The sequence below is a fragment of the Saccopteryx leptura genome, chromosome 4 (genome assembly GCF_036850995.1).
Source record: "Saccopteryx leptura isolate mSacLep1 chromosome 4, mSacLep1_pri_phased_curated, whole genome shotgun sequence".
Classification (NCBI taxonomy): domain Eukaryota; kingdom Metazoa; phylum Chordata; class Mammalia; order Chiroptera; family Emballonuridae; genus Saccopteryx; species Saccopteryx leptura.
This window is the reverse complement of record NC_089506.1, coordinates 212,137,674-212,158,255: the sequence shown is the minus strand read 5'-3', so window position 1 is coordinate 212,158,255 and position 20,582 is coordinate 212,137,674. Positions and strand designations below refer to the sequence as shown.

At 43.7% G+C, this 20,582-nt stretch overlaps 2 protein-coding genes and 1 pseudogene across 4 annotated transcripts in view; 1 reads left to right on the top strand and 2 right to left on the bottom strand.

The window, feature by feature from the left end:
* TRAP1 (TNF receptor associated protein 1) overlaps window positions 1-20,582 on the bottom strand; it is a 197,228-nt gene that overhangs the window by 18,755 nt on the left and 157,891 nt on the right. The window lies entirely within an intron of this gene.
* CLUAP1 (clusterin associated protein 1) overlaps window positions 1,274-20,582 on the top strand; it is a 41,428-nt gene continuing 22,119 nt past the window's right edge. The window contains exons 1-6 of one of the 3 annotated variants that reach the window (XM_066382704.1): window positions 1,274-1,811; window positions 4,691-4,802; window positions 5,956-6,040; window positions 7,266-7,445; window positions 9,192-9,287; window positions 12,562-12,645. In XM_066382704.1, the coding sequence (XP_066238801.1) occupies window positions 1,790-1,811; window positions 4,691-4,802; window positions 5,956-6,040; window positions 7,266-7,445; window positions 9,192-9,287; window positions 12,562-12,645 (579 nt within the window). In that variant the 5' untranslated portion in view covers window positions 1,274-1,789. The remainder of the gene's footprint in view (window positions 1,812-4,690; window positions 4,803-5,955; window positions 6,041-7,265; window positions 7,446-9,191; window positions 9,288-12,561; window positions 12,646-20,582) is intronic. The other 2 variants (XM_066382703.1, XM_066382705.1) reach the window with 2 other exon arrangements.
* Window positions 14,021-14,187, bottom strand: LOC136404539 (U2 spliceosomal RNA; annotated as a pseudogene).

Here is a 20,582-nt window from a genome sequence, read left to right as displayed (position 1 = left end):
CCTGACCGGTTGGTTCAGTGGTAGAGTGTTGGCCTGGTGCATGGACGTCCTAGGTTTGATTTCTGGCCAGGGCATACCAAAGCACCCATCTGCTTCTTCACTCTTCCCCTCTCTTTTCTCTCTATCTCTCTCTTCCCCTTCTACAGCCAAGGCACCACTGGAGCAAAGTTGGCCTGGGTGCTGAGGATGGCTCCATGGGCTCTACCTCAGGCACTAGAATGGCTCCGGTTGCAATGAAGCAAGGCCCCAGATGGGCAGAGCATCGCCCCCTAGTAGGCATGCCAGGTGGATCCTGTTAGGGCACATGTGGTAGTCTGTCTGTCTGCCTCCCCACTTCTCACTTAAGAAAAATAAGAAATAAAAAAAAAAGATTGCCACTTTTGGTGTATCTAAGAAATCTTGCTTAACCCAGTCATAAAGCTTTTCCCCTAAGTTTTCTTTCTTTCTCTCTTTCTTCTTTTCAAGATTTTATTTATTGATTTTAGAGAGAGAGGAGAGAGAAAGAAGGGGTGGGGAGAGGAGTGGGAAGCATCAACTCCTAGTAGTTGCTTCTCATATGTGCCTTGAAGGCACAAGCCTGGGGTTTCGAAAAGGTGACCTCAGCATTCCAGGTCAACCTTAATTAGCATTCCAGGTTGATGCTTTATACACTGTGCCACTACAGGTCAGGTCCCTACATTTTCTAATAGAAAATTCAGTTTTAGTTTTAGTTTGTTTGTTTTAACTTAAAGATTGATATGAACAGCAATTTACCGTGATAAGTGACGGTTTTAGGTTTTAGGTGTGGAGATTCATTTATTTGGATTTCCAATTGTTTCCAACCATTTATTGAAAGACTACTGTCTACTTAAGTGCGTTGTCATCTTTGTGTGAATATATCTACGGACTCTCTTCATAGTTGGTGCATTTATGCGCCTGTTACTTCGCCAACACCAATACAGGGGTGGAGGGCATCCCAGCGGTTGGCAGTCACCTCTTCTCTCACCCTGCCAAGCTCAGTTCACTTCACCTCCCGGCTCTTTGTCGCCTGTCCACCATAGCAGCCCTAAGGAATGCTCCCACGTGAACACCCAGCTGATCTGGCCATCTATTGTGCACGGTCCTCTCACAGGAACCTTCCCGTCATTTAAGCAGGCGCACAAACACTCCACCTCTGGGGTGGGGGTGGGGGTGGAGAAAAAAAAAAGTTACCAAGACAACCACTGGCGCGCCAGGACCCGGGTCAATTTCCGACCTGTCGTGACGAATGAGTCGGGTGCGCGTGCGCGGGTCCAGGCCTGACATCCTCCCGCGGTACCAAGATCAATCCTGGCCGTCCATCTGTATTGGGGGGTTTTGCCCTTTAACACTGCGGTTCCTCCCCGGGGGCTTCTGATGCGCGCACAGCTAGCAGTTTATGCATGGCAGGAAGAAGCGTGCTGGGCAAGGGAGACCCGGCTTCGTGACGTTATCAAACATTCTAGAGGCGTTGAGGAAATGGAGAGCAGGATGAGCGCCTAGCACGGTTTAAGCACATAGTAGGTGCTCAGAACTAGTCAGCCAGTGCCAAATGTCTGTGCAAGACGTGTGAAGGGGGTTCGGACACTCTGCAGCTCGGAGCTTCTGATTGATTCGGGACATCCTTATGTAGTCCACCTCTTCCCTCGTGCGCGCGCGCAGTCCAGCCGTTTCGTCTCTTGTTTGGTTTGGCCCCTGCTGCGCGCCGTCGAGAGCTCCGTGCGTTGCCATAGAGACACGAGCACTGAGTGAAGAACGACAGAGACTTCCGGCTAGCGGGCTCCTGAGCGTCATGTCTTTCCGCGACCTCCGGAGTAAGGCCACCTTTCCCCTTGTTATCTCAGGGCCTTCCGAAAGACCCGAGACTCCGGCCTGCCGGGTCCTTTGGTCTGAGCTCCGCCGGACTCCTCCCGGGCCTCTGCGCCTCGGGGGCGTCCCTGGCCTTCTGCGGCTTCCCAAGCTGAGCGCCCCAGCCATGGCACATCGCTTTCTGCCAATGATGGGAAGTTTTGTATCTGCCATTGGCAGTGGCTACTGTCGCTGAGGAACCGAAGTTTGAATTTTATCTAATTTTGACTGGTTTTAGCTCAGTGGTTCTTTCGAGTCAGGTTTTCTTGCTAATTTTATCTATAATAATTTTAATTGGTTTGTGTAACCCTTGGGCTCTTCGCAATGGTATTAGAAAACGCAGAGACCCTTTTGGGGTTAGTTAGGTAAGGTTAGGTTAAATTAGAGCTCAGAGAAACGAACAACAAGACCGAGGAGGGGACTGCTGAGTAATAATTGCAGCCCAAGTTTTTTGAGTTTTTATGACCTGCCAGGTAGTAACTGTTCAGTGTGCGTGCTTCATTTTATTTACTCCTCTGAATGATTGATTCTACATTTGTGTATTTAGACATGAGGAAGCGGGCACAGAGAAGCCAAGTTACTTAGTCAAGGATACAGGTGGTACGAGCTGGCACTGGAGTTTGAATTCAGCTAACTTCCGAAGCCTTCATCCTTTCTAAAGAGGCTGATTAAGAGGGAACCCAAATGCCTTTGCTAGAAGGTTGGAGAAATAGAAGAATAGGGAAAAGAAAATTGGTTATTCATACTTTGGGAGACACCTGTTACACACCAGACATTTTGCATTCACTATCTTATTTTAGTCCTCACTTTAACAGTAAAATAGGTGGTGTAATTCTGGACTAAATATTTGAGGCACAGATATGTAAAGGAGCTTGCTTTAGGTCACACAACCAGAACTGGCTGGAACCCAGGATCAAGACATAGTACTGTGTGAATTAGAATTCCTTGCCTTTCTATACAGTGTCATTTTCAGAATCAGAAGCAGTTTGGCTAAGTGACTCCGCCTGCATAGATGTAGCAGGTGATTGCCAATTTGGTGTGATTTGAGGGGCCTCTGTAAGGCCAAATTTCTAACTGAATTACTGGTGCCTCAAATTTCATCATTAAAGATTACTCCTTTCCATTATGAAGTGCTCTTTTTCTGCCATATAAGTATGCAGGAAAATGCATCACCTACTAGCACCATGGTATGAATTTTGCCCTCTGGGATTTGAAGGTTCTTGGTGACTATGTTGTAGAAACAAGTTCCTCTTCCCTTGTCGTTAGAGCACTCTGCTAGGGGACATTGAATGGAGTTGTATGGGGAAGACTGTACAAGAAGGGGACTTCTGAACATTTTGACATTACTGAACATTTTCACATTAAATGAATTTTGTACAATTGTGCAATTTATGGTAGGAATCTTACTCAAATTGTCTCCATTCTGACAATAATATTGCAGAATGGACAGAACTGAACTACTGCTTAGGGGGAAGAAATATTCAGGCAATGCCTGACTGTGTGGTAGAAAGGCTGCTGCTTTATTTTCCATTTCCTCTGCTCATGCTTTCTCATCTGTTGTCTGGTGAAATGACCTAACCTCTGGTGTCTGGGTAGCTTCTTTGTGAATGTTGTTGGCTCATTTTGAATAATTGCCTTCAAGAAGAGTGAGGACAGACGTTAAATAGCCACGAGCACACTGAATACAGATCTTGGCACATTGTGGGAACTCAAAACATGTTAGTTGTGTTTATTTCCAAGTTCTGCTTAAAGCTTAGTGACAGTAACTTTCTGTATCAACAAGTGCTAGTATTACTGTTTCTTAATCAGTTTTATAATAAATCTAGCCTGGCCTGACCAGGCAGTGGCGCAGTGGATAGAGCGTTGGACTGGGATGTGGAGGACCCAGGTTCGAGTCCCCGAGGTCGCCAGCTTGAGCGTGGGCTTATCTGGTTTGAGCAAAAGCTCACCAGCTTGGACCCAAGGTCGCTGGCTTGAGCAAGGGGTTACTCGGTCTGCTGTAGCCCCCCAGTCAAGGCACATATGAGAAAGCAATCAATGAACAATTAAAGTGTCGCAACGAAAAACTGATGATTGATGCTTCTCATCTCACTTCGTTCCTGTTTGTCCCTATCTGACTTTCTCTCTGTCTCAGTAAGTAAGTAAATAAATAAATAAATCAAGCCTGACCCGTGGTGGCACTGTGGATAAAGCATCAACCTAAAGTGCTGAGGTCGCAGGTTTGAAACCCTGGGCTTGCCTGGTCAAGGCACATACAACAAGATATTGATGAACAACTAAAGTGAAGCAACTATGAGTTAATACTCCTCACCCTCTCCCCACTCCTCTCTCTGTAAAATCAATAAATAAATCTAAATAGTGCTCTATAGTTTAACCATTCTCTATAAGATTTCTCTAGATACTATGCATCTAATGTTTAAAATTTGTTATTAAGGGCCTATGTGCTCACTAAAAAAAAAAAAGGGACAGAAACATGAACTTTACCACCATCACCTCCACAAAATAACCACTGTTGACATTTTATAATGTCAAGTGTTTCTCATATTGAGTGGTTAGAAGATATCCAGGAAAGAAATGGGATATTAAAGAGAAATCAAATTCACAGCCAATCTCTAAACCCCATTTTAATGTACAGCTTTCACTTTTCCCAGGGAACTTACATGTTTTTCAGGAAGCAGATTATTTTTTTTTTATCTACTTTTCCCTTTCCCTTTTAGAGAGTTTATGATAAATAGTCCCTAAAATTATAAATAGATTGGGGAAGAAGAAGGGAAAACAGGAAGTAAGTTAATAAGTAGTTGCTGTTGGATGATGAATTAACCAAATTGTATTTTACCTTGGACAGATTTTACTGAGATGATGAGAGCGTTGGGATGCCCTCGACATATTTCTATGGAAAATTTCCGCACACCAAATTTTGGACTTGTATCTGAAATTCTTCTCTGGCTTGTGAAAAGGTTAGAATTGCACTTTATCGAGGTCTAAGAATGAATACTTGATTTTACTTATTACTCACCTAGAAACAGAATATTGTTAGCCCTGGCCAGTTGGCTCAGTGGATAGAATGTTGGCTCGGTGTGTGGATGGCCCGAGTTCAATCTCCAGTCAGGGCACATATGAGAAGTGACCATCTGCTTCTCTCCCACTCCCACTCCCCCTTCTTTGTCCCTTCCCCTGTCGTGGTTGATTCGAGCATCAGCCCCAGATAGGGGTTGCTGTCTGGATCCTGGTGGGAGTCTCTCTCTCTATCTTCCCTCCTCTCACTTAAAAAAAAAAAAGAGAGGGAAAAAAACCAGGATATTGTTGTGAAGCTAAAGGAATACATCAATAAAATATGAGTTTAACAGACTTACTTGTAACCTATTAAAAGTTAGTTGAGTTTTAAAGACGGCTGTGGGAGAAGGAATACACCAGGCAGTGGTGAGAGGAGTGTTTTCAATAGGAAGTGCCACTGGGGGCCAAGATTCTTTCCATCCTGTCACCTTCATGAGAGACTCCCTGCACACTAATGAGTACACTGGATTAGAAATAATTTTATTTCATTTTGTGTGAAAAATCTAGTATCTAACATTTGGAGTTGGCAAACTTTTGTTAAGAAGATAGTAAAGACCTTAGAGGTGGTTGCAGGTTACATAAGATCTCTGTTGCATATTCCATCTTGTGGGTTGTTGTTGTTCTTTTAATAATTCTTTAAAAATGTAAACACCCTTCTGAGCTCGCAGCCTTTACAGAATGAGGCCAAGGGCTGCAGTCTGCTAACTCCCAACAACTGCTGTTTCTCAGAACTAATTAGTTAACTCTGGGTCGAGGGCCATCAGCCAAAGTAATCCTTCTGATTATTTTAATTAAACTGTGAGGTCTGAGCGAGATTTAATTTTGTAAGGTGAATCCCCAGTTTTGACTTTTGAAATCAGTTAAACTTTTTCTTAGCCTGAGGATTTGTTCTGTTGGATGTTTGGTATTTTGTGTTGCTTTTGAAGTCTTTCTTAATATTACGACCTTAGCAGGGGACTCAGAGAGCTTCCTTTTATGGATCCATTGGCCTCTCAGTTGCCCACTTGCTCTTTCGTGGACTTTCTACTTAATTGGTGTGTATTTTCTCTCTAATAGGTATGAACCTCAGACTGACATCCCTTCTGATATTGAGACGGAACAGGACAGAGTTTTCTTCATTAAAGCAGTTGCCCAGTTCATGGTTAGTTCATAGTTACTTGATGGAGTTGTAAAATTAAATATATTAGAAAGAGTTAGAATCCTAGTTAGAGCTTCTTTCAAGTTTCTAAACCCATTCCATTATCATGTTTCTGTAAAGCCATTTTGCCAGCAAAGTTCTTATTTTTAATTCATTATTTGTTAAATTTTTATTTTTGAATAATATATTTCATGGTTCAGAAGTTTTTTTAGATCATGAAATGATATAGAATAAAATGACTTCTTGCCTGACCAGGCTGTGGCGCAGTGGATAGAGTGTCAGACGGGATGGAGAGGACCCAGGTTTGAAACCTTGAGGTTACTGGCTTGAAAATGGGCTCATTCGGCTTGAGCATGGGCTCACCAGCTTAAGCTCAGGGTTGCTGACTTGAAGCCCAAGGTCTCTGGCTTGAGTAAGGGGTCACTTGCTCTGCTGTAGCCTCCTGGTAAAGGCACATTTGAGAAAGCAATCAATGAACAACCAAGGAGCCGCAACAAAGAATTGATGCTTCTCATCTCTCTCTTTTCCTTTCTGTCTGTCCCTATCTGTCCCTCTATCTTGTCTCTGTCACACACACACACACACACACACACACACACACACACACAAAGGACTTCTTATCCTGTCTGCCATCAGCCCAGTTCTATTCCCAGTAATCACTATTGATATTTTCCAGAGTTTATGCAAATATAAGCAAATAGAATATATATTTTTTTCCTTCTTTTTATACAAATGTTGGCATGCTGTTTAGAATCTTTCTTCACTTAATGGTGCATTTTGGAAAACTTTCCAAATACATGTAGAACTTCCTTATTCTTTTTTAACACCTGAGCAGTATTGCTTGCTGCAATAAACCACAATTTATGTAATTTATATAGATAGACATTTAGGTATTTGTGACCTCTGCTCTTTGAAGCAGTACTGTAACAACCTATACATCCATCTCCAGGATAAGTTCTCAGGACAGGAATTGCTAGGTCAAAAGATACATGTCATTTGTAATTTTGTTTTCATTTACCAAATTGCTTTCCATCAAAATTGTATCAATTTATATACCCACTTACAATACATGAGTCACTTGAAAGTTTGACTTTTTTTTTTGAAAGTTTGACTCAATATGATCAGCTTATGTCCCAGTTGAGAATATTTTCAAAGTGCCTACATGAAATTTTGTTTAGATTTTACATGGAAAGGGCCTTACGCTTTTCTTTTGTTTGTTTGAAAATAGGCTACCAAGGCACGTATAAAACTCAATACTAAGAAGCTTTATCAAGCAGATGGGTATGCAGTGAAAGAACTATTGAAGATCACCTCTGTCCTTTATAATGCCATGAAGACCAAAGGGACGGAGGGCTCTAAAATAGGAGAAGACGATATCAGCAAATTCAAGTTTGATCTTGGCTCAAAGGTAAGGACAGTGAAAGTTTTGTGGGGAGGGACAGAATGTGAGTTTCTCAAACTTTGAAATGGAACATGTCATATACTCACAGAACCACTTCTTTCCTTACTTCTTGACTAAGAGCAATTTGTCAGTTGTGTACTCATCAGCATTTGGATAAGAGCAGAAGTCACAATAGATTAATTCAGGTCCTGGCCGGTTGTCTCAGCAGTACAGCGTCAGCCCGGCATGTGGAAATCCCAGGTTCAATTCCCGGCCAGGGCACACAGGAGAAGCGCCCATCTGTTTCTCTACCCTCCCCCTCTCCTTTCTCTGTATCTCTTTCTTCCCCTCCTGCAGCCAAGGCTCCACTGGAGCAAAGTTGGCCTGGGCACTGAGGACAGCTCCATGGCCTTCACCTCAGGTGCTAGAATGGCTCTGGTCGCAACGGAGCAACGGCCCAGTTGGACAGAGTATCGCCCCCTTGTGGGCATGCCGGGTGGATCCCGGTTGGGCGCATGCGGGAGTCTGTCTACCACACCCCACTTCTTACTTCAGAAAAATACAAAAAATTAATTCAGCGATTCACTGAAAGCCAGCTGCTAGTGAGGTAGGAGAAGCTAGAGCTAATGGAACAGATACTTAGAGGACAGGGAATAGGGAGAAAGGCAGCCGCTTTGAATGAATGCTGACAGAATGCTGATGGCTTGATAATAAAAGAAAAACATGGGGATTTTTTTTTTTTTTTTTGGTATTTTTCTGAAGCTAGAAACGGGGAGAGACAGTCAGACAGACTCCCGCATGCGCCCAACCGAGATCCACCTGGCACGCCCACCAGGGGGCGACACTCTGCCCACCAGGGGGCGATGCTCTGCCCCTCCGGGGCCTCGCTCTGTCGGGACCAGAGCCACTCTAGCGCCTGGGGCAGAGGCCAAGGAGCCATCCCCAGCGCCCGGGTCATCTTTGCTCCAGTGGAGCCTCCGCTGCGGGAGGGGAAGAGAGAGACAGAGAGGAAGGAGAGGGGGAGGGGTGGAGAAGCAAATGGGCGCTTCCCCTGTGTGCCCTGGCTGGAAATCGAACCCGGGACCCCTGCACGCCAGGCTGACGCTCTACCACTGAGCCAACCGGCCAGGGCCAACACGGGGATTTTTGTTTAGGAGAGAGGTAGTTTGGGCAGAGCAGGGTGATGTTTGGGCTCTGAAAATTTGGCATAGTCAAGCAAGACGGGTAACACGAAACTCCTAAGAAAGAAGCTTATGCACAAGGCTAGATGCTAAATCATCATCATCTTCATAGCAATGGCTGCCACCCCGTGGGAGCCAGGTACTGTTGCCTGTTAGCTCATCGGAGCCTCACAGCAGCCTGTGGAGAGCAGTCTGAAGGCAGACAATGAGACAGGAAGGTTAAACAGGGCATCAGGATGCTGAACTAGGAGTGTGTCCCTCAGATTACGTTCCTTTAGTCACCCGCCACTGCCGGGGACCTCTGTTGTGACCTAGTTTAAATAGGAGGCATGGCCGCTTTCATCCTGTACACTTCCTGGTGGAAGATCGCATTTGACTTGACATTTGGGTCTTTAGAGAGACTTAAATCATTGTTTTCTAAGCTGGTGTGCTTTCATCCTTCCTCAGGATGGAAGTAGATGTCTTGTGGAAAATGTATTCTGTAGTCAAATATCCCGACTGGAGTAGGGATTGGTATTAACAAACTGATTGTTTTTGAATGTCTATTAAAAACTTGTCACTAAGGTTCCTGTTTTTGATATTTTCCTTTCAGATTGCAGATTTGAAAGCAGCCAGGCAGCTTGCTTCTGAAATCACCTCCAAAGGAGCATCTCTGTATGACTTGCTAGGCAAGGAGGTAGAGCTGAGGGTAAGCGGTGCTCAGACGGCTCAATTACTTTCTCAGCTAAGCAGATTTTCAAGGTTTTCTTTATTAGTTCTTTTTTCCCTGTTCTTCTGATTTTATTAAACTCTATCTGATTAAATGAGAGAATGTGTGAGAAGGTAATATGTGGTGTTAGCTGCTGTTCCTGGTTCTAATGGGCACCGATCTGTTATTAATACCTTTGACTACTAGTTCAGGAATGGCAAGTATGCTGCTGACAAAAATTAGGGGATATTTGGGCCCTGGCCAGTTGGCTCAGTGGTAAAGTGTTGGCCCAGCGTGTAAATGTCCCGGGTTCAAATACTGGTCAGGGTACACAGGAGAAGTGCCCTTCTGCTTCTCTACCCTTCCCCCTCTCCTTCCTCTCTGTCTCTCTCTTCCCCTCCCGCAGCCAAGGCTCCATTGGAGCGGGTTGGCCCGGGCGCTGAGGGTGGCTCCATGGCCTCTGCCTCAGGTGCTAGAATGGCTCTGGTTGCAAAGGAGCAACACCCCATATGGGCAGAGCATCGCCCCCTGGTGGGCCTGCCAGGTGGATCCTGGTTGAGCACATGCGGGAGTCTCTCTCTCTCTCTGCCTCCCCGCTTCTCACTTCAGAAAATACCCCCCCCAAATTAGGGGATATTACAAAATGAATATGAAATGATAAAATATCCCTAATTTTTGTGAGCTGTATATATAGCGTGTTGCTGAAACTTCTCTCCAGTGCCTGTCCAGCCTAGATTGATCATGATGCTTTTACCCGGTAAACTCAGCCTCAGCATTCTTCTCAAGAAAATCCTTCTCTGAACCATGGTTCCCAAATTTTGCTGCCCAATGCAATCACCTGGGGATTTTTAAAAACTAGTCATTCCTGGCTTTCATTTTGACATCATTGGTATAAAATGTAGCTGGGGTGTTGGGGGCTCTCAAAGTCTCCCGTGCGATTCTCATGCACAGCAAAGTTCTGGGGACCAGTCATCTTGGTATTGCCAATCAGTTGATGTTAATGTTAACATTTGAAATTTATTTGCAGTCCTGTGCTAGGTAATGTCATTCAAGGAGCGTGCTCCGCCCATTATGTTTAAGGAACTGTTTAAGGATGTGGTTCTGGAACACTCCCATAGAGCTCCTAAATCACCCGATGTCCATGTTGACCCTGAAACCAGTGAATCATAGAGTCTGGGGTGAGAGCCAGGCATCCAGTTTGTAAAGACCTCTAGGTGGTTCTAATGTACAGCAGAGTTTGGGACCCACTGGTTTAAGAAGAAATGAAATTTAATTCTTACCTGTAAGGATTTATGGCACTTGAAGCATACATGCTCTCATCTAATATTTTTAAGTTAAATACATTTGCCCTGGCCGGGTGGCTCGGTTGGTTAGAGCATCGTTCTGATAGGCCAGGGTTGTAGATTCCATCCCCGGTCAGGACACATACAAGAAACAATGAATAAATATATAAATAAATGGAACAACAAATTGATGTTTTTTTCTCTCTGTCCCCTTCTCTCCATCCCTCCCGCCTCCCATCCCTCCCCTGCTCCTCCTGCCTTTCTTTCTAAAATTCAGTAAGTAAAAATTTAAAAATAAATAACTAAATACATTGAACTCATTTGGTTCCCATCGGGTGTGTCAGCCATGCCCACTCTCATTTCCTTGCCTGTGTTCTGGCGGTGCTGCTACAGTGTGTTGGTTTTTTTCTTTTTCTCGCTTTCCATTTCTGCCCTAGAAGACTGGGAGTGGGAAACTCGGGTGCCAAGTCCCCATCCCTGCTCTTGATATAGTGGTTGCCACCTGCAGAAGTGTAGTTGACTGAACACAACTGCCACTAATGCCTCATAGCTAATTTGTGATAACTATTGAGGCAACTTTGGGCTTTCCACGTGTTTAGTTGATAGTGCAGTAGTTCACATGTCCAGACATGTTCCTAACAGACCTAGAGACAAGAGCTGGTCACTTACTCTCTGTCAGTGGAGCAACGGCTTCACCAGGATTTCACTGGGGACCCTTTTAATACCATCCTGTACTGAATTGATGGAACCGTGACTGAACTATTACTATGGAAGCCATGTGACCCTTCTCACATTCTGTGTACAGTCACGATCTGAGGAAGATCCCTTAGCCAGGATTTGTTTTTCATATACTCAGCCAGCATTCACTGAAGATCAACACCAGCCACGGGCAAGACACCAGCCCTTGAGTAAGTCTTAATCCCTCCCCTCAAAGGTTTTCTACTAGAGGGGAGGTAAGGTGCACTATGGAGTAAAGGAAGCACAAGCCAGAGTTTGATAAAGTGATTCAGGAATCTCATAACTGCATCCACGTGAAAATGCCATGTCTCAGAAGTTCCCAGTACTGATATAATAGGTACAAATACTTCCCTTGATTGGTCCATGACTGATGCTAGGACAGAACGAAGGCAACCCTTCTCATGGGTTGCAGTTGTCAGTGATAGACAACTTAGAGCGACTTAATCATAAAGATTGTGGAAGTTGGCAGGGGATTCAGACAGCAAGTTGAGCTGCACTTAGTTTGAGGGTCCTCTGAAGAGAATGTAGGTAAAGAAGCAAATTTAATAGAAAAGATGAGGGATAGTAAGTTGCCCATGGTGCTGTGGGGACCTGGGGCCTAAGAAAAGAGAGGCCTTGAGCGCTGCAAAGAGCCAGGTGGGCAGTAGGCTTACAGAAGACATTTGGAGAAGGTGATGGTGGAAGTGATTTTGCATCAGACAGCCATGATTTTTCTTTTTTTTTTTATTAAGTGAGAGGAGGGGAGGCAGAGACAGATTCCCACATGCGCCCAGCAAGCTCCCTGTGGAGTGATAGAGAACCATATGTGTTTTTGTGTTTTTTGTTTGTTTTTTTGTGACAGAGATGGAGAGAGGAACAGACAGACAGGAAGGCAGAGAGATGAGAAGCATCAATTCTTTGTTGCTGCTCCCTAGTTGTTCATTGATTGCTTTCTCATAAGTGCCTTGACTGGGAGGCTACAGCAGACTGAGTGACCCCTTGCTCAAGCCAGCGACCTTGGGTTTAAGCTGGTGAGCCTTGCTCAAACCAGATGAGCCCGCACTCAAACTGGCGACCTAGGGGTTTCGAACCTTGGTCCTCTGCGTCCCAGTCTGATGCTCTATCCACTGCGCCACCGCCTGGTCAGGCAGGAGAACCATGTTTTAATGAAACTTTAAAAGAGCCAGTCTATAAGCCATATCTAGATCTGGGAATTAGTTTTGAGAAATCCTCTTTGGAAAATATATGTAATTTTTTTTTATTGTTTCCAATAGGAACTGAGAACAGAAGCAATTGCCAGACCTCTGGAAATAAACGAGACTGAAAAAGTGATGAGAATTGCCATAAAAGATATTTTGGTAAGATTACCTGGGTTTTATTTAATATTTTTGTGCCTGGGCCTTGTAAATATTGATATCTTGCCTCCATAAGACAGAATGAGCTAGGCCTAGTAACAAAGAAGGATATGTTAGTAGAGAAATGAAACATTTAGAGAACATTCTGAAATACTTAGGTCACTTACTGCTATTTTTTCTTTTGTAATGTATATATGAATAGCTTCTCATGTTATTAAAAATTTGTCAATTTTAATAGTTTAATAATTCTCTTAAATTTTTCAATAATTTTAGTAAATACTCTATTATATGGACTCTTCACACTTGACAACCATTTTTTCATTGCTGGACATTTAAATATATTAAAATGAAACGATTGCCATCCTTTACTAAGCCACTAATCAATTATTATTTGTTCATTCATTGGAAGCAGAGAGTGAGGGGCACTCTAGACTAGACTGTTTGGGTTTGAATCCCACCTTGTGATCTTAGGCAAGTTACTTAACCTCTCTGTGCCTCACTTTCTTCATTAGCAACGTGGGGAGAATGGCAGCGCCTGCCATAGAGGGTCCTTTGAGTATTTATTATGACAGTGCACGTCATACATAGTTTCCAGAATACAGTCGGTATTCAGCCATTTTTTTATTTTTATTTTTATTTTTTTTGTATTTTTCTGAAGCTGGAAACGGGGAGAGACAGCCAGACAGACTCCCGCATGCGCCCGACCGGGATCCACCCAGCACACCCACCAGGGGCAATGCTCTGCCCACCAGGGGGCGATGCTCTGCCCCTCCGGGGCCTCGCTCTGCCGCGACCAGAGCCACTCTAGTGCCTGGGGCAGAGGCCAAGGAGCCATCCCCAGTGCCCGGGCCATCTTTGCTCCAATGGAGCCTTGGCTGCGAGAGGGGAAGAGAGAGACAGAGAGGAAGGAGGGGGTGGGGGGTGGAGAAGCAAATGGGCGCTTCTCCTATGTGCCCTGGCCTGGAATCGAACCCGGGTCCCCCGCACGCCAGGCCGACGCTCTACCACTGAGCCAACCGGCCAGGGCCTATTCAGCTATTATTAGGATTAATTTTATTCAGTAGACACAAGTGGGGCAGGCTTTATGTAAATTTGGAGTAGACATAAAAATTTGCTGAAAGTTGTACAGAATTGTAAGATTGCTAGGTTTTTATAAGACCCTGTTCTAATATGGTCATGCTCCCTGAGAGACCCAGCACAGAGAGCCCGAGCCTCGGCAGGGTAAGAAGGGCAGAGCAGTCAAGAGGGGAGATTGGTTACAGTCAGGTATATTGTTTCAAGTAAGTAAATACAGGGTGGGGGGAAAGTAGGTTTACAGTTGTAAGTTCACAAAACTGTTTTTGTATTGTTTATTATTTTCCATATGAATAGCTGTAAACCTACTTTTGCCCCACCCTGTATAGTAAAGACAACAGAAGCCAAGTTTCTCACTGTTGGAAAAGGGAGTTACAAATATGAAAATGAAGAAAATTACAGTGAACCCTGAAATTGAACTAATAAGAACAGATACTACACTTGATTTTAGCCAAAAGGCCGAGAAGTGATTGAACCCTGAAATTGGAAGTGTTAATTAAGTGCATGATTTTTAATATACAGAGAGGTAAATATAGTAATAAGTTTTCATATATTTCATAAAAAGTTTAATATTTATATACACACATATGTACATGTATGCCTTCATATACATTCCTACACTTCTTACCTCTGAGCATGCAACACCCAAATCTTGGCATTTATTTATTTATTTATTTATTTATTTTTTACAGAGACAGACAATCAGAGAGAAGGATAGACAGGGACAGCCAGACAGGAACGGAGAGATGAGAAGCATCAATCATTAGTTTTTCGTTGTGCATTGCAACACCTTAGTTGTTCATTGATTGCTTTCTCATGTGTGCCTTGACCAGTCCACTGCGCCACTGCCTGGTCAGGCCCCAAATCTTGGCTTTTAAATGCCATTCTCCACTAAAAGGAACCAGGGCTCTTGGGAAGAAATGGCTGATTACAAAGCTGGGACAGAAAAGTGTAAGATCTTATGTCAAAAAGTAAGAAGTAAAAAAAAAAAAAAAAGTAAGAAGTGCTCCATGAGAAACCAGCTTGAGTGGGCTTCCCCCTGGTCAGACTAGGGACAATGTAAACACCAAAGTAAATAATAGTAATGGATTATAGACCATTGGATGAAATGGCAGACCATGAGTGCTCACGGATATAAAAACATAAGTGAATATATTGACAGCTAATTTTTCACATAGTTTAAAAGTAGCTCTCCACAAAATACAATTAATTACAAGGGCAAAATACAATTAATTACAAGGGCAAAAGTGGGAAGCCTAATAGACACCCACTTAATCAAGTGATCAAAGTGAACATCACCAGTAATGGAACAGATCAAAATTAAGCATATGTGATATGATGTCATATCTGTGCTATTCCTGATATAGCTTTATAATCTGGAGCTAATCAGACAAAGGCACATTGGGGACATCCCATAAATTACTTGGCCCATACTCTTCAACAGTGAAAAGGTCATGGAAGTCCAGGAAAGGCTCAGAAGACATTTCAGAATGAAGGAGGCTAAAGAGACATGACAGCTGAATGCCAAGGGTGACCTCCATCTACTGTTAAGGACTTCATGGGGACGAATGGGAAACTCAGTGGGTGTAAGGGTTAGGTGGCAATGGTACATCAGCGTTCATTTTCTGTCTTGATGGTTGTATTATGGTTATGTAGGAGAAAGTCCATTTTGTAAGAAATACACAGTAGAATGTCTAAAAATGATTGGGCATTAGGTCAGCAACTTACCTAGGTCAAGAAAAAATTCTTTGGGCCTCGCTGGTTCAGTTGGTTCAAGCTTTGTATCAATAGGCCAGTGATGCGGGTTCAGTCCCCAGTCAGGACATTGAAGAGTCAATCAATGAATGCATAAATAAGTGGAACAAATCAGTGTTTCTATGACTCCCTTCCTCTCTCTAAAATAAATAAATAAAAAATTTAAATGTATTGTATTATATTCCAGGTGTTTGTAAGTTTATGATTGATTTTAAATTTTAAAAAATTTACGATAATATTTTTGTGCTTGTCACTGTCCTGGCTCAATCAGCTTAACATGGCATGAATGTGCCTTTAGCACTTAGTATATATCAAAAATAGAACAGCTAGATAAGGGCATAATTCATTACTTGGTGGACAACTTTTAAGATATTATTTCAAAAGTCAACAGAAGCAAAAGTAAATGGGACCACATCAAAATAAAAAGCTTTTATACTGCAAAGGAAATCATTAACAAAACAATAAGACAACCTACTGAATGGGAGAAGTTATTTGCAAATTATATATTCTATAAGGGGTTAATATCCAAAATGTATAAAGAACTCATGAAGCTCAATATAAAAGAAAAAATCCAATTTAAAAATGGGCAGAGGACCTGAATAGACATTTCTCCAAAGAGGACATACTAATGACCAACAAACATATGAATAGATGCTCAACATCACTAGTCATCATCAGGGAAATGTAAGTCAAAACCACAATGAGATATCACCTTACACCTGTCAGAATGTCTTTACCAATAAGTCAACAGTGGTTGGTGAGTATCTAGAAAAGGACACCCTCTCACACTTGGTGGGATTGTAAATTGGTGCAGCCACTGTGGAAACAGTATAGAGATTTCTCAAAAAATTAAAAATAGAGCTGTCATATGACCCAGAAATTCCACTTCTGAGTAATTAATATCCCAGGAAATCGAGAGCATTAATTTGAACAGATATAGCACTTCTGTGTTCATTGCAGAATTATTTACAATAGCCAAGCTATGGAAACAACCTATGTATTCATCAGTAGACAAATACATAAGATGATGGGATACACACAAACACACACACACACAGGAATATATGGACTCGGCCATAAAAAGAATGAAATCTTGCCATTTCCGATATGGATTGACCTAGAGAGTATTATGCTAAGTGAAATAAGTCAAAGACAAATACTATATGATTTCACTTATATATGAAATCCAAAAAACCAAATAGAAACTCGTAGATAAAGAGAACAAACTGATGGTTGGCAGATTGGAGGTGGGGGCTGGGTGGGCTGGGCAAAAAAAGTGAAAGGGTTTAAGAAGTACCAATTGGCAGTTATAAAAAGTAGTCATGGGGAAATACAGCATAGGGAATATACAGTTAATATTGTAACCACTATGAATGGTGCCATGTGGGTACTAAACTTACCATGGTAAACACTTCATAAGGTGTATAAGTGTCTAATCACTATGTTGTACACCTGAAACTAATCTGATGTATGTCAACTATAATTGAAAACTAAATTTGGGCCTTGGCTGACTGGCTCAGTAGTTAGAGCATTGGTCCTGCATATGGACTTGTGGTGTTCGATTCCCAGTCAGGGCACACAAGAGAAGCGACCATCTGCTTCTCTCCCTGCCTCCCTCTTCCCATCCTCTCCCTCTTCCCCTCCCACAACCAGTGGCTCGATTGATTCCAGCATCAGCCCCAAGAGCTAAGAATAGCTCAGTTGGTCCAAGCACATCAGCCTCAGGTGCTAAAAATAGCTCAGTACTTGAGCATTGACCCCAGAGGGGGTTGCCAAGTGGATCCTGATCAGGGCACATGTAGGAGTCTGTCACTATCTCCCCTCCTCTCATGTAAACAAATTTGGAAAATATGTCTAAAAATATGTCTTTGCCTTATTGAAAAATAGCCATAATATTTGATAATTCTAAAAACAAAAACATAACAACATGGATACTTAAAAGGGATTTTAAAATATAGGCCATTTATTTCAGACTACTAGGGAAGTTGTGTTTATCACTTGATCTTTTTTTTTTTTTTTTTTTTTTTTTTTTTCATTTTTCTGAAGCTGGAAACAGGGAGAGACAGTCAGACAGACTCCCACATGTGCCCGACCGGGATCTACCCGGCACTCCCACCATGGGGCGACGCTCTGCCCACCACGGGGCGATGCTCTGCCCATCCTGGGCGTCGCCATGTTGCGACCAGAGCCACTCTAGCACCTGAGGCAGAGGCCACAGAGCCATCCCCAGCGCCCGGGTCATCTTTGTGCTCCAATGGAGCCTTGGCTGCGGGAGGGGAAGAGAGAGACAGAGAGGAAAGCGCGGCGAAGGGGTGGAGAAGCAAATGGGCGCTTCTCCTGTGTGCCCTGGCCGGGATCACTTGATCTTTTTAATTTGAGGAACAGATGCCTTTAAAAAAATTTTTTTTAAATATTTTTCCAAAGTGAGAAGTGGGAAGGCAGTCAGACAGACTCCTGCATGCGCCCACTGGGATCCACACAGCATGCCCACCAGGGGGCAATGATGCTCTGCCCATCTGAGGCATTGTTCCATTGCAGCCAGAGCCATTTTAGTGCCTGAAGCAGAGGCCATGGAGCCATCCTCAGCACCCAGGCCAACTTTGCTCCAGTGGAGCCTTGGCTGCGAGAGGGGAAGAGAGAGACAGAGAGGAAGGAGAGGGGGAAGGTGGAGAAGTTGATGGGCGCTTCTCTTGTGCACCCTCACCGGGATCAAACGCAGAACCTGGGACTTCCACATGCCAGGCCGACATTCTACCACTGAGCCAACAGACCAGGGCCAAAAGCATTTTTATTTTTGAGGGCAGGTAAATGCACTAGGTTTTAATCCAATAATTCAGAAAAACAGTTACCTACCTTGTCTTCCTGTGAGAGTGAACTCACAACTCTGCTGGTGATTTTTTTCTTTTTTATAAATAATTTTTTTCATTAAAATTGATGTACACTATTATATTAGTTTCAGGTGTGCAATCCAGTGGTGTGACATGTAATTAATGAAGTGATCGCCTAGAAAGTCTAGTACCTTTCTGACACTGCACTGGTTATTACAGTATTGTTGACTGTATTCCCTATGCTGTACTTTACATCCCCATGACTAGCAATCTGTACTTCTTAATCCCCATCTCCTCTCTGGCAGCATCAAAACTTTCGTTGCACCTATGAATCTCTCTGTTCTGCTTATTCACTCCACACTGGTGATTCCCTGTGACCCCATCCCACCCAACTTAGGAGCCCACTCAAGCCATTTCCAATGGCTTTTCCATACAACCTTTTTTTTTTTCCCAAGAGATAGGCAATGAGTGAAATGAGAAGCATCAGTTTGTAGTTGTGGCACTTTAATTGTTCATTGATAACTTCTCATACCTGCCTTGATGGTGGGGGGGAACTTCAGCTGAGCCAGTGACCCCTTGCTCAAGCCAGTGACTTTGGGCTTCAAGCTAGCGACCCTGTACTCAAGCTAGTGAGTCGGCTCTCAAGCCAGATGAGCCTGCACTCAAGCTGGTGACTTGGGGTTTTGAACTTGAGACCTCAGCATTCCAGGTCTGCACTGTATGCAGTGTGCCATCAGGGGTCAGGCTTAAATTTTCTTTTATTGATATGAGGATGAGAAAGAAAGTGAGAAAGAGAGAAGCTTCAATTTGTTGTTATACTTTGTTGTACATTCTTTGGTTGCTTCTTGTACGTGCCCTGACTGAATATTGAACCTGCAACCTTAGTGGTATTGGGACGACGCTCCAACCAACTAAGCTGCCTGGCCAGGGCTCTCTGCTGGTATTTTTAAAGCACTTGCAGCAAATGGATTGTTAGTGACACTGTTTACATGAAAGCATCTTGGAAATGATTAGTTGTTTTAGATGAAAAAATTCATACCACAAATTTATCAATAAAAGCAGTTGCTTCCAAATACACACTGTCTCAGACTTGTGGAGAGTACCTGGCTCCTTAGGTGATTTTGTGTATCCCATAGCATTTCAGAGACCTGCATGTAAACAACCAATAAACTATTATGGTGCACCACACATATGCAGAGTACTGGAGGGGAGAACCCATCTTGGCCATTAAGAACTTAAAGCAGGCCCTGGCCGGTTTGGCTCAGTGGTAGAGCGTCGGCCTGGCATGTGGATGTCCCAGGTTCAATTCCCAGTCAGGGCACACAGGAGAAGTGCCCATCTGCTTCTCCACCCTTCCCCCTCTCCTTCCTCTCTATCTCTTTCTTCCCCTCCTGCAGCCAAGACTCCATGGGAGCAAAGTTGGCCCGGGCGCTGAGGACAGCTCCATGGCCTCTGCTTCAAGTGCTAAAATGGCTCTGGCTGCAACGGAGCAACACCCCAGATGGGCAGAGCATTGCCCCCTGGTGGGCATGCCGGGTGGATCCCAGTCGGGCACATGCGGGAGTCTGTCTGACTGCTTCCCTGCTTCTAACTTTGGGAAAATACGAAAAAAAGAACTTAAAGCAGAGTCAGAGAGCCCAAACTTGAGGAGGCTGTTCCACATTTGGCTGGTTGAGTTTCAAACAGTATTACAGCAGGTTGCAAGTCTAAGCCACAGACCCCAATCCGGCCAGGTTCCCAGACAACACGAGTGTGAAGACACACTGCACATACTTAGACTACCCCTATTTCAAATGAACCTGCTCTCAGAAGAGGACAGGGAGGCCTGCATTTTCATCGGTGATCTGTCACCCTCTTCCCTTCCTCACTCCACCCCCCTGTCCAAGGGCCTGTGTCCCACTGCTGCCCAGGCTCCTCCCAGAGGCTGGTTTATCTTGCATGAGGCAGCCACTTTGACCTCACAGAATGGCTTCTTTGTTTCTTGTCGTCCATAGTCAAAGTCCAGTGTCCAGGGAGAGAGAAAAAGAACCTCTTCTCTGCAATCCTAGCAGGCAGGACTGGGACCAACTAATGTTTCTTTTTGTCCACTCTTAAATAAAGCCATACTTGTATGTGCCTACAAGGGTGGGTTAAAGTAGGTAAGAACTTTGTGCCAAAGTGTGCTTAAGTATAACAAGTAGACTACAAAAAATGTGTAAGTGATGAAAGCCGACAATTTAAGTACTTACATGATTGTACCTAAGTGTACTGTACCATTGTGACATTCTTTTTACTTAATAAAGC